This window comes from Beta vulgaris, chromosome 4 (assembly GCF_026745355.1).
Source record: "Beta vulgaris subsp. vulgaris cultivar EL10 chromosome 4, EL10.2, whole genome shotgun sequence".
NCBI lineage: Eukaryota > Viridiplantae > Streptophyta > Magnoliopsida > Caryophyllales > Amaranthaceae > Beta > Beta vulgaris.
In genome coordinates, this window is record NC_079205.1 from 51,906,330 (window position 1) to 51,918,718 (window position 12,389).

The 12,389-nt window shown below is 37.6% G+C and overlaps 1 protein-coding gene across 1 annotated transcript; it reads left to right on the forward strand.

Annotated features, from left to right (window-relative positions):
• The first annotated feature begins 9,151 nt into the window (after positions 1–9,151).
• LOC130591186 (uncharacterized) lies at positions 9,152–12,389 on the forward strand. Its single transcript, XM_057394121.1, has 8 exons — positions 9,152–9,361; positions 9,469–9,766; positions 10,052–10,349; positions 10,452–10,491; positions 10,720–10,857; positions 10,956–11,129; positions 11,367–12,242; positions 12,321–12,389. Exons 1-8 carry the CDS (start codon positions 9,152–9,154, stop codon positions 12,387–12,389), a joined length of 2,103 nt encoding a protein of 700 aa, XP_057250104.1.

Genomic DNA, 12,389 nt, shown 5'->3' on the forward strand with positions numbered 1-12,389 from the left:
CTCGACGAATACTTTACGAATACCTTTTTACGAACTACGAAACCTCCCTACAAAATTCACACCTTTCAAACACAAATACATTCAATCTACATACATTCCTACATTTAGATTTTCAAGCTTCGCGATTGCTCGTCCCGAAAGTTGTGAATCTTGTAAACCTTAGCCAAGGTATAATCCTAAGTGTCCTTAAATAAATTCTCTATTTTTATATTGAAGTTAATTACTAACTGTTTATGTCTGCCTGATCATTCGATGCATATTTTATGATTAATATAAAATCGTCCTACTATATATTCTAAACCTTCATTCTTTTTTATTTATATTTATATATTATTATATGTCTGCCTGATCATTCGATGCAAATTTTATGATTATATTGCTTTAATACTTTTATCACCCGCATCCTATTTTCGCTAATTAAAGACCTAAAGAACTGTTCTAACATTATTCAGATTAATTTGGACAACCTGCTATGTTTCCTGTAATATTGATCACATAATAACTTGTCACTAAAAAATAGTATTTTTATATATTTCTTAAACCAACTTAGTCTAAATATTTTTAGGATGTTTAAAACATTATATGTTTATTCTTTGGCATAAAATCTGTAATGAATCGATATTTAGTGGAGGCCAATAATGGGCAATATGGTTCATTATGACCATATTTGTACCCTCACCCCCCCGAACTCAATCTTTGGTTCATTTTGACCTCTATGGAGTCATGACGGGAAAACCTAAATTGGATAAGTCCCTATTTGTCTCTACAATCTTCCAATATCCATTTAGGTTCATGATTCTTCATTTTAAAGAAATGTTGGCGACTTCAAAACGCTTTCAATACAAAAACTTTTATAGTGAGGTGGTCAAATATAATACGTGCTCATCCCGCGTAGGCGAAATAAAAACATGCCTACAATTTGGCGACCCCAGTGGGGGGATTTTAAAAAATAATAATTATTTTTTCAAATGAGTGGGTGAAACTTGAAAAATAAGATTCATTCTTATTTTTATGCCTCTTAATAATATACGGTTTTGCATGTGCGTGGCTTTTGATCAGCATCATAAGGACAATCTACCTTGCCTCATTAGCACATGTTCTATATATGAGGTCACCCCGGAGGGTTTGCGCTTTGTCCTTCCAAAAAGCTTCCTGAGCGATAGTGTTGATGGATCTTAGTCATAAGCAAACCTACCCAACCATGACATTGTTCTCTTGTTCCTGACTTGATAATGGAGTGGGTCTTACATGTGGCCACCTCTTTAAGCAGGGGTACGAAACGTGAGATTAATCTCTTAGTCATGGACCCTTTCAGCCTTCACCTAAACCTGAACAATAGTTGAACATAGAACTGGAGTTTAGGTTGAAACTTTTGCATCAATGTTATATGACATTTGTCTGAGATTGCAATTTTTGCCTGTTATTATATTGTCAAATTGTCATTATTATGCTTCGTTCCTAAAATCGCGTCTAACGAACAATAAAGAAAGCGTAAATTTCCCCATATGTCGCTTAAATCCCCGAAAAACGTGTCGCGGAGTAATGCGCCAAGCGCATTAAGTTGCGCCTGGTGCACCACTCCCCGTGCCAGACGAACGATTGTGCGTCGCGCATTTTTTATCAATTTAGTCGTCAATGGACCATCATACGTGTAGTCTTATGTTCGTGTGTCTGCATTCGCTAAAAAAATATGGTCATTTAGAAGTCTCACCTAATTCAAAAAAATCAATCTTTCCATGCAATGTCGAGTCTCTCCTAAAAAGTGCATTTAAAGTGGTCCTGGTAGAGTTAGGAGTGTCATGCATGTCTAACTCTTCCCCGTTCATCCCTGCTATCCTTGTCAATCTTAAGTTATCAATTGCAAAAAACTTACATTTTTCAAAATCAATCCTACACCTTCTTCTATTCTACCTTTTTCGAAAATATTTACCAATCATCAGCATACCACGACATTTCAATAAAAAAAAATACATTTTCAAAATTATTCCATCATCTTTTCCATATAAAAGATAAAAACAAGGGGTTCTTTTTTAAAACAAATTTCGAAAATTCTAAGCCTAGTCTAAACACCTTCAATCCAATCCAATTCCATTTAATCAACCAAATTCAATCCAATTCATTTGCATTCATTTTAGGCCATATGCATTAAAGTCCATTTTGCATTCATATTAGGTCCGTCTAATTTGAGTCCATACATTCATTAGCATTAGAGTCAATCTTAGGCCCATATAAGTCTATCCCATATCAAAACCTAGGCCCATTTGCATCTATGTGTGAAACATAGTCTATGTCAAGCCCAATCCAAGTATAATCCCAGTCTAATCCAAGTCTATATCAATCTTAGTCCATCTTTAATGTCAAGCCCATATGCATATTCCAATATGAGTCAAACTTATATGTTAATCCAGTCCAAACTTAGGTCCATTTAGGCCCAGTTCATATCCTAGGTCGAGTTTGCATCTCCATGTAGGCCCTATTCAAGTCCAACTCCTTCAGAAGTTCATATTAGCCCAAATTCCTCAAAATTCTAGCCTAGTTGCTCACCTGTAAGTTCAAATTCTAGCATTTCGTAAATCCACATAGGCAATTTTGGAGTCTAGCCTCCTTAGTCTAATGTAAGTTTTGAGTTCTATTTATCTAACCTGCTTGCTCACCCGTAAGTTCAAAGTCTAGTTACCTAGCATGTTTGCCTTAAGTTAAGATTTTAGTCTCCATTATTGTCCAGCAGTCTTCCTCAAAAGTCTAGCCTACTTACTCACCCGTAAGTTCAAAGTCTAGCATTCAATATATAAGTCCATATACAATTTTAGTTTAATGTAAGTTTCGAAGTCTAGTAGTCTAGCCTGCTTGCTCACCCGTAAGTTCAAAGTTTAGTTGCCTAGCTAGCCTGCTTGGCTTAAGTTAGGGGTTTAGTCTCCATTATTGTCCAACCTTCCTTGAAGTCTAGACTTCTTACTCACTCGTAAGTTCAAAGTCAAGTCTCTCTTATCATCACCAAATCCCAATCATGGAATCCAGTCTGCTTGCATAGTCCAGTCCAATCCAGTCCATGTCTACATTTTCATATAGTTAGGCCCGTATCTCCATCATGGTCAATCCCATACTAGTCCAAAACCATATCAATACCCATTTATAATCATACCCATTTCTAATCATTTCCCACTTCCATTTTCATTTTTCATTTCCATTCTCATTTCGAAAGCATCATTTCTTACAATTTACGAGATCCACTCGATATCGTTCATGACCGATCGAGAGATTTCAACTTATTAAGAATGCTTAATGGAGGAATTGAACAAAATATGAGCCTACTCTAAAGCTCATAAATTCAGTTATCACAACCCCGACTTCATTTACAGTCATGAAGGTTACTTTTGACCGCCTTTACAATAAAGGCGCGATCACTTCCATAGGGTCTACAGCCTTTGCAATAGAGGCACAATCACTTATATAGGGTCTACTCCGAGCCCTGCACCCATTGTTGTTCAAATCCCGATTCGGATATTAGGATCCTGGAGGACCTCACCGATCCCGATCCTACATAGGATCTTAATTTTGTAGGATCTTTCGATCCTACCTAACCACAAAAATCACATGATAGGATCTTAACATGATTCTACGATCCTACGACTCTACTATCCGATCCTACCGTATAAAAATCATAAAGTACTTTCACATATTATATTTCTCTTATTAGATTTTGGTTGCATGTTAATTCAATCTTATACTATTGAAAAACTATCACCATTTGCTAATTAAAAAAGTCATTAATAATATGTGTAAATTTTTAACATGAGGTTCTCACCATATTCTAGTATAATTATCTCTATTTCACCGAATTGTAGGATCATACGATCCGATCCCACCGATTCGATTTTACCACCCCCTACAATCGAAAGTAGGATCCCGATCTAGATAACATCGCATGCACCTAAAAGAAAATTCTAAAGGTGAAACCTACATTTCTATTGCGAATTCCAACAAAACAATGAACATATGACATCTAGTGTCAAATGCCATCACTGCGCTGATAAACATGGTCGATCACAACAGACTTATAATAATTGCTACAACAAGAATCAACATCACCAACAACCCCTGGCCTTATGCGCAGTGGATTAACAATTCAAAAGGGCATAATCTTTTATTTCTGGTTTCCTAGGATGAGTTAGAGAGTCGTTACCCTAAGCCATTTAGGGGGTGTTTGGTTCAAAGAAATAAGGTATAAGGTATGGGTTTAGAATGACTAAAACCTATACCTAGTGTTTGTTTGCAAAATTTTAAATTTCTAAACCCATACCTCAATCCCATAAGGTATGGGGTTTAGAAATCCAAGGGGGGAGGTGGGTATGACTAATACTAAACCTTCAAGTATTAAAATAAAAGGAAAACATTCATTCCAAGATAAATCCAAACACATGGAATCAAGTATCAAGTTCCAGCCCCATACCACTCCGGTTTCATTTCTTATTCCAAACCTATACCACTTCATTAACCAAGTGCCCCCTTATGTCCTTTTTCGCCGAGTCTATGTCACTATAGGACTTCATCTAATATAGTCTTTCCATTTTCATTTCATTTTACTTTTCTTTTCATTGGTCTTTCACCAGCATCATTTGATTTATGCTTCTAATTCAATGATGAAACTTAAATCACCTAATGGAACTTGACTAATAATAATAATAATAAAAGAGATTTGGAAAAAAAAATACTTTGGATCAGGAGTTGTTCCTGTAATCCCCCATATTTTTAAGATATTTAATTAAATAGTTTTAATCATTTTTAATTATTAAAGCTATTTAATTTCGGTATTTAAGAGCAGAAGGGTATTTTGGTCATTTTACCAAAATAGTATTTGAGTATTTCCACAAAGAAGTATTTTAGTATTTTCAAGGAAGTATTTTATTAATATTAGTAGGAAGATTATTTTGGAAATTTATCATCAAATGTATTTTGGCAATTTGATGAGTAAGGGGCATTTTGGTCTTTTACCCAAAATTGACTACCACTATAAAAAGGGGAAAACCTAAAGTTTCCATCCTTTTCACTAGCCACTTTCTTCAAAAAGGAGTAAGGAGTTTTTCTCTCTCAAACTCTGTTTTCCTCAAGTAAGTTTTCTTCAAGTAATTTCTTCAATAATTCTAGCTTCTAATCTAGTTTTGTTTTTGAAATTTATAGGAAGATCTTGCAATTATCAAAGGGAAGCAAAGAGGTAATTTTTTCTGAAATTTTTGGGGTTTTTCTTCCTTATTTTCTCTCTCCCTCTTTGTTCACGATTTCCGGCCACCACAAGGGTGGTTCGCCGGCGAGATCGACGGTCCGACGAGACCATGTCGGACAGCAGTGGTGCAGCCGACTGGGCACGGCGCCGCCTGCCACTGCGCGCAGCTGGTGTGGTGGTGGTGCTGTGGTGGCGCAGTGGTTGTGGTTTTTCAGATTTGTGGTTTTTGAACCACTTGTAAAAAAAAAAAAAAAATTGTTATTATTATTTTAATAATTTACAGCAGTAATTTATTAAAAATAGTAGTTTTTATAAGGTTTTAAGTATTAGTTTGTAGTGGGTTTTGCCTACTAGTAAAGGTTTTCAAGTTATGACTTTAAAATAGTTTTTAAAGCTTTTTTTTAAGGAAAAATCAGCTTTATTATTATATTGAAAATGCTGATTTTTATTTATTAGTAGCTTTGAATTGTTGTTGGAAGTACTAATTGATAGTACTTTATTGTTGGTAGGTTTCAAGAATAATTAAAGCCAGTCAAACTTTTGACTGTTTTTTTGTGTAATCAAGGTACATACACTTTGACCTTGACTTTAGTAGTTTCAAAGTATATATATTTTATTGAGCATGAGGAGTAAGGAGAGGCTTATGCCTTGAAATTGTTTGAGTATATGTTGAGAACTTAGAAAGGAGATTAGGAATGGAACTTTTGAGTTATTCCTATATTTGAAAAGCATGTTATTGATGTTAATTGCTTTTGAGCATGATTAAAGTTATTAAAGTTATTCTTGAAGCTAGGGCTTGCCGAGAATATTTTATTGAGCATGGTCTCATTGAGGTTATATATTTTATTGAGCATGGTCTCATTAGAAGTTATATATTTATTGAGCATGGTCTCATTAGAGTTATATATATTATTGAGCAAGGTCTCACAAGTTATAATTATGAGCAAGTCTCAAAGTTATCAAGTTATTGAGCAAGGTCTCATAAGTTAAAGTTATTGAGCAAGGTCTCACAATAGTTTAATCATTGAGCAAGGACTCAATTGATTGGATCATGGATCCTTAAGAAAGTAAGAAAAAGGACTCATGGAGTCATTAAAGTAATAAGATGAGCAAGGTCTCAAAGAATTTAGAATTGAGTTAATTATGGTGTTTGTTGCATTCACTTGTTAAAGAAAGATAAGAAATTATTTATTTGCTAGATGTATTATTGTGATTGTGTCTCACATAATGGGCTTTGGCAATAAAACTCTTGGGATGGATCCCCCATGAGTATTGAACATAAGGGGGAGTTAGTGTGAAACTATACTCCTGCATATAGCTTAGCATGACGATGTTAATGCTTTTATTTTATCAAGCAAGTTTATGGAATTCCAATTATCAAGATCTTTGAGTGGACTAGGTGTCACTCGTATTCTTTATCTCTGAGATGTTGAGTCTAGAGGCTCACTCTCACCCTCGTTCATTACTAACAAGCTTAAATTTCTCGAGTCAAGTTATTTAAAGTTCATGGAACTTTAGTAAGAGGTGTGGGATCTCTTACACAAAAATAGTAGCCCGTATGACTCCAAGAGGAGGACGGTGCCCGTTCATTGCCAAATAATAATAAAAGAAAGTATTTAGTAATTCAGTTATATGCTTGTCGCATGTAGAGTCTAAGAAGAGCAAGCCGAAGTGATTGAGGATTGCATGCATTATTATTCGCATTAGTTGTTGTGTTATGTACTCAGCGTTGCTGATGTATGTGTTTCTTGTTTTCTTTTGGTTGTTGTTTTTCCTCAACAACCCTGTGATGATCCATTTGGTGAGCAGAGTTTAGAGAAGAAGTTGCAGGTACAAGTTCTTGATGTGCATGGAAATCATAAGCATCCGGATGGGATTTTAGTCACGAGTACTTTTTATTTAAGTTATCTTGAATGTTATATTTGACTTTACTTGACCAATGGGGTCAAGGTTTGACTTTTGAAGATGGGACTAGTATGGGATAGTCTCGGAGTTTGTAATTCATTTACATACTTTCTTATTTCTATTGTATTAAAGTATTTTCAGTTTATTTTAAAAGACTTCCGCTGTATTATCTGATTAGCCTTACGTATTATCATGCGTGGCATAACAACTCCCGCAATTTCTCCTAGTTTATAAAAGGAGGAGTCGTGGGGTGTTACAAAGTGGTTACCAGAGCTCCAAGGTTTATATTACCTTATTTTACAAAAGTTTTCGAACTTAAAAGTATTTCAAAGTCGAATTGCAAAAAGGGAAGGGAATTGCATATGCATATGTATATTGCGTCGCATTAGTCACTAAGTCTTTATGTGTCTTAGAGCATATGTACATTGCGTCGCATTAGTCACTAAGTCTTTATGTGTCTTAGATTAGTAAGTGCTCTAAGTTCTAGTAGCACTTTTGATGTGTTTTATGTGACTAAGTGTTTGATTGCAACGTGATTAGCATTTTCTACTTGCATGGAGTCCAGTTTGGACTTAAAGGTGTAGTATGACTACGAAAAGTGCTAGTTTTGCTTTAATCTACTACTCTAGTAAGAGAGTTAGTATAAAAGTTCCTTAGAAAGGAGATTGCGAATTAAATGTCAGCGTGGCATTTGCTTAGTATTTTTGACCTATATTGAGGGTCAATAAGCGATTTTTGAGTCAAATTTTTTTTTTCTTTGGCAGATCAATGGCCGATAGAAACGCTAGAATTGATGCTCAACTGAGGAATTTAGTCCGAGTGACTACGAATTTAGCTAGAAGAGGTCCTTCGAGAAGAAGTCTGTTGATTGGTTTAAGAGGGTTAGTGATAGTAAACCGCTTCTTATGATGGGAAGGGTGATCCTGTTAAGCTTGAGAACTGGGTTAGGGATTTCGAGAAGCTATTCGATGCTATCCAATGTCCAGATAATAGGAAAGTAGCTATAGCTGCATATTACCTTAAGGAGGAAGCTGACTTTTGGTGGTCGCAGCATAAGGAGACGTTAATGGCAAGGCCTGACTTTGATTGGAAGGCTTTCGGAGTAGCTATGAAGGAGAAATTTTATCCCAATTTCTTGAGGAGGCAAAAGGCCACTGAGTTTGATGAGTTGAAGCAAGGTGACATGACTGTGGAGCAGTACTATGAGAAGTTTTAGGATTGATGAAGTTTGCTCCGAGTTAGTACCTACTGAGGAAAGAAAGGCAATTAGGTTCGAGACTGGACTTAGTCTTGAGGTGAAGCTTGGGCTAGGAGGTTCAACTTTCAGGACCTTAGAGGAAGTGTATGATAGAGCTGCTCATTTAGGTTCCTATTTGAAACAAGCTGGAGCTGAGAGCTCGAACAATAAGAGGAAGGAGAATCCTAGTCATAATTTCCAGAGGAACGACAAGAAGTTCAAGCCTCAAAATAACTTTCACCAAGGAGGACAATCTAGTGGCCAAAGGAATGGAGGCCAATATCAACCACAGAAGGGTGGAAATGGTTCTAATAAGGGAAAGAAAGGAGACGAACGCGTGTATTTCTGCAAGAGGTGCCCTACAATCATCCTGGAAAGGATTGTGAAGGAAAGCTGGTGGAGTGTAACTACTGCCACAAATTGGGTCACCGAGAGTATGAGTGCTTCTCCAAGAACCTGAGTTGAAGACGACAAGGGCAAGAGCGGAAACCAGTTTGGTCAGGGTAATCGAAACCAGTCAGGAGGCAACAACTATCAAGGTGGGAACAGGCAAAATGGGAACAACAAGACCGTTTTGAGTGGAGCTGGTCCTAGTGTGCCGCAGTGGCAAGGTTGAATGTCATAAGTGCTAGGAAGCTGAGACGTCCAAGGACGTAGTTACGGGTAATGTTTCTATTAATTCCACTTTTGTTAAAGCTTTATTTGATTCAGGAGCCGAGCGTTCATTTGTTCAAATTAGTTGTTTCAAAATATGGCTTAGGAAACCCTAGGATGTTGAAATTCCTATTATGTTACCATCTGGGGAAGTAGTAACTTGCTCAAGAGTATATGAAAACGTCCTTGTGAGAATTGGGGATGTAGACTTTGAAACCAACCTCATAGAGTTTCCATTGGAAGACTTGGAGATCATTTTAGGAATGGATTGGCTTAAGGAGTATAAAGCCGAGATTCTTTGTGGAGAACAAAAAGTGAGATTGAGGAATAAGAATGGGAAAAAGGTGACTTTCAAGACTAAACCACAAGAAGGTAGAATTAAGATCATTTCAGCCTAAGTTTGGTAAAGCAAGTGCAGAAGGGAGCTCCGTTATTCTTGTGTAATGTGCAGAGGTTGGAAGAAGAGAAGCTTAAGATAGAGCATGTGAAAGTGGTGAATGAGTTTCCAGACGTATTTCCGGAAGATATACCGGGAATGCCACCTCAGAGGGAGTTAGAATTCACCATAGACTTAGTTCCTGGAACTGCCCCTATATCAAAAGCACCCTATAGAATGGCTCCAGCAGAGATGAAGGAGCTCAATAAGCAACTAGAGGAATTACTCGAGAAAGGGTACATTAGACCTAGTTATTCCCCATGGGGAGCACCTGTTTTATTCGTAAAGAAGAAGGATGGAAGCTTGAGGCTATGTATCGATTATAGAGATCTATAAGGTGACTATTAAGAATAAGTATCCTTACCGAGGATTGACGACCTATTCGATCAATTAAGAGGAGCGGAATATTTTCAAAGATAGACTTGAGGTCAGGGTATCACCAACTGCAGATTGGGAGAAGGACATACCAAAGACTGCCTTTAGGACGAGGTATGGTCACTATGAGTTCACCGTGATGCCATTTGGTTTAACCAATGCACCAGCGATGTTTATGGACCTTATGAATAGAGTTTTCGAGAGTATTTGGACAAATTTGTAGTCGTATTCATCGATGATATCCTTATCTATTCGAAGAACAAGGAGGAGCATGAAGAGCACTTGAGGTCAGTATTGTCTACACTTAGGGAGAATCAGCTTTACGCAAAGTTCTCGAAGTGTGAATTTTGGATGGAAGAAGTGGCATTTCTTGGCCACATTGTGTCAAAGAAGGGAATTTCCGTAGATCCGTCGAAGATAACCGCAGTGAGCGAATGGCCTAAACCTAGGAATGTTACTGATATAAGGAGTTTCTTGGGTCTAGCTGGCTACTATAGACGTTTTGTGAAGGATTTTCGAGGGTAGCTAAACCAATGACTAGTCTATGAAGAAGGATACGAAGTTCATATGGACGGAGGAGTGTGAGAAAGCCTTTAAGAAGCTTAAGGAGTTGTTGACTACAGCTCCATTTTGACGTTACCAGAGGAGAATGCTGAGTTGGAGGTATATAGTGACGCTTCGAAAAATGGTTTAGGGTGTGTGTTGATGCAAAATCGAAAGGTTATAGCCTACGCTTCTAGGCAATTGAAACCGTACGAAGTGAATTACCCAACCCATGATCTAGAATTAGCCGCAATAGTGTTTGCTTTGAAGATTTGGCGACACTACTTATATGGAGTGAAGGTGAAGTTGTATACAGATCACAAGAGTCTGAAGTATTTGTATACTCAGAAAGATTTGAATATGAGGCAGAGAAGATGGTTAGAGTTGGTGAATGACTATGACATTGAGATCTTATACCATGAAGGAAAGGCAAACGTCGTTGCCGACGCGTTAAGTCGTAAGTCTAGCCATAGTTTAAGTACTTTGGTACTTCCAGAGAAGTTGTGTGACGAGTTTAGGAAGCTCAACATTGAAGTTGTTGGAGTAGTGGAGTGGAAGCATGCTTAAATGCCATTTCAATCCAGTCAGAATTGAATGAAGAAATTTTAAAGGCTCAAGAAGGGAATGAGGAAATGGAGAAGATAAAGAAGCTGATCGAGGAGAAAAAGACAAAGGATTTTAGTATCCATGATGATGGAAGTGTCCGATTCAATGGAAGATGGTGCATACCGTCAAGTTGCACCGAGTTGAAAGAAAAAGTGATGAAAGAAGGGCACAACACGACTTATTCTATCCACCCTGGAGGGGATAAATTATATAAGGACTTGAAGCTAATGTTCTGGTGGAACAATATGAAAGAGAAGTAGCTGAATTTGTTGCTAGGTGTTTGACTTGCCAGAAGGTGAAGAGCGAACACAAGAGACCTCAAGGGACGATTCAACCGTTACCAGTGCCTGAGTGGAAATGGGATGACATAGCAATGGATTTCGTTGTAGGTCTTCCCAAGACAGCGAAAGGTTACCAAAGTGTGGGTGATAGTAGATAGACTAACTAAGGTAGCAAAATTTGTTCCAATGAAGGACAATTGGTCGATGGAACAGTGTGGTAAAGTATATGTGGACCAAGTGGTGAGGCATCATGGAGTTCCTTCCACTATTGTGTCTGATAGAGATTCAAGATTCTTATCTCATTTTTGGGAGGCATTACAGAAAGCTTTTGGGACCGATGTGCTTAAGAGTACAGCTTTTCATCCAGCAACTGATGGTCAATCGGAAAGAACCATTCAGACTCTCGAGGATATGTTGAGGGCGTGTGCCTTAGATTACCCTAAGACTTGGGATGAGATGTTGGCTTTAATAGAATTCTCATACAACAATAGCTACCATTCTAGCATTAAGATGGCTCCTTTTGAAGCTTTATACGGTCGAAAATGTCGCAGTCCATTGTGCTGGAACGATATTAGCGAGACGGTTACTTTGGGACCGCAAATGATTGAAGATACCGTAAAACAAGTGAGATATATTCGTGAGAAGATGAGGGCGGCCCAGGATCGTCAAAAGGCCTATGCAGATCAGAATAGAAGAGATAGCGAATATCAAGTAGGCGAGAAAGTCTTACTAAAGGTGTCACCTATGAAAGGGGTGATGCGTTTTGGGCAAAAAGGAAAGCTTAGCCCGAAGTTTATAGGTCCGTATGACATCATTGAAAGAATTGGAAGATTGGCTTATCGTTTAGATTTGCCAAATAACTTGGGAAAGGTGCATAATGTGTTCCATGTATCCCAACTAAAGAGATATGTGCCCGATAAGTCTCACGTATTAGATCCCGAGATTATAGAAGTGGATGAGACGCTTTCTTTTGAAGAGAGACCAGTAAAGATCTTGGACTCTAAGGTGAGGAGTACAAGAAATAAAGATATAAAGATACTCAAGGTTTTGTGGTCTAACCAGCGTACCGAAGAGGCTACCTGGGAGGCTGAAGACGAGATGAGAAAGAAGTATCCTGAGCTCTTCGACTAG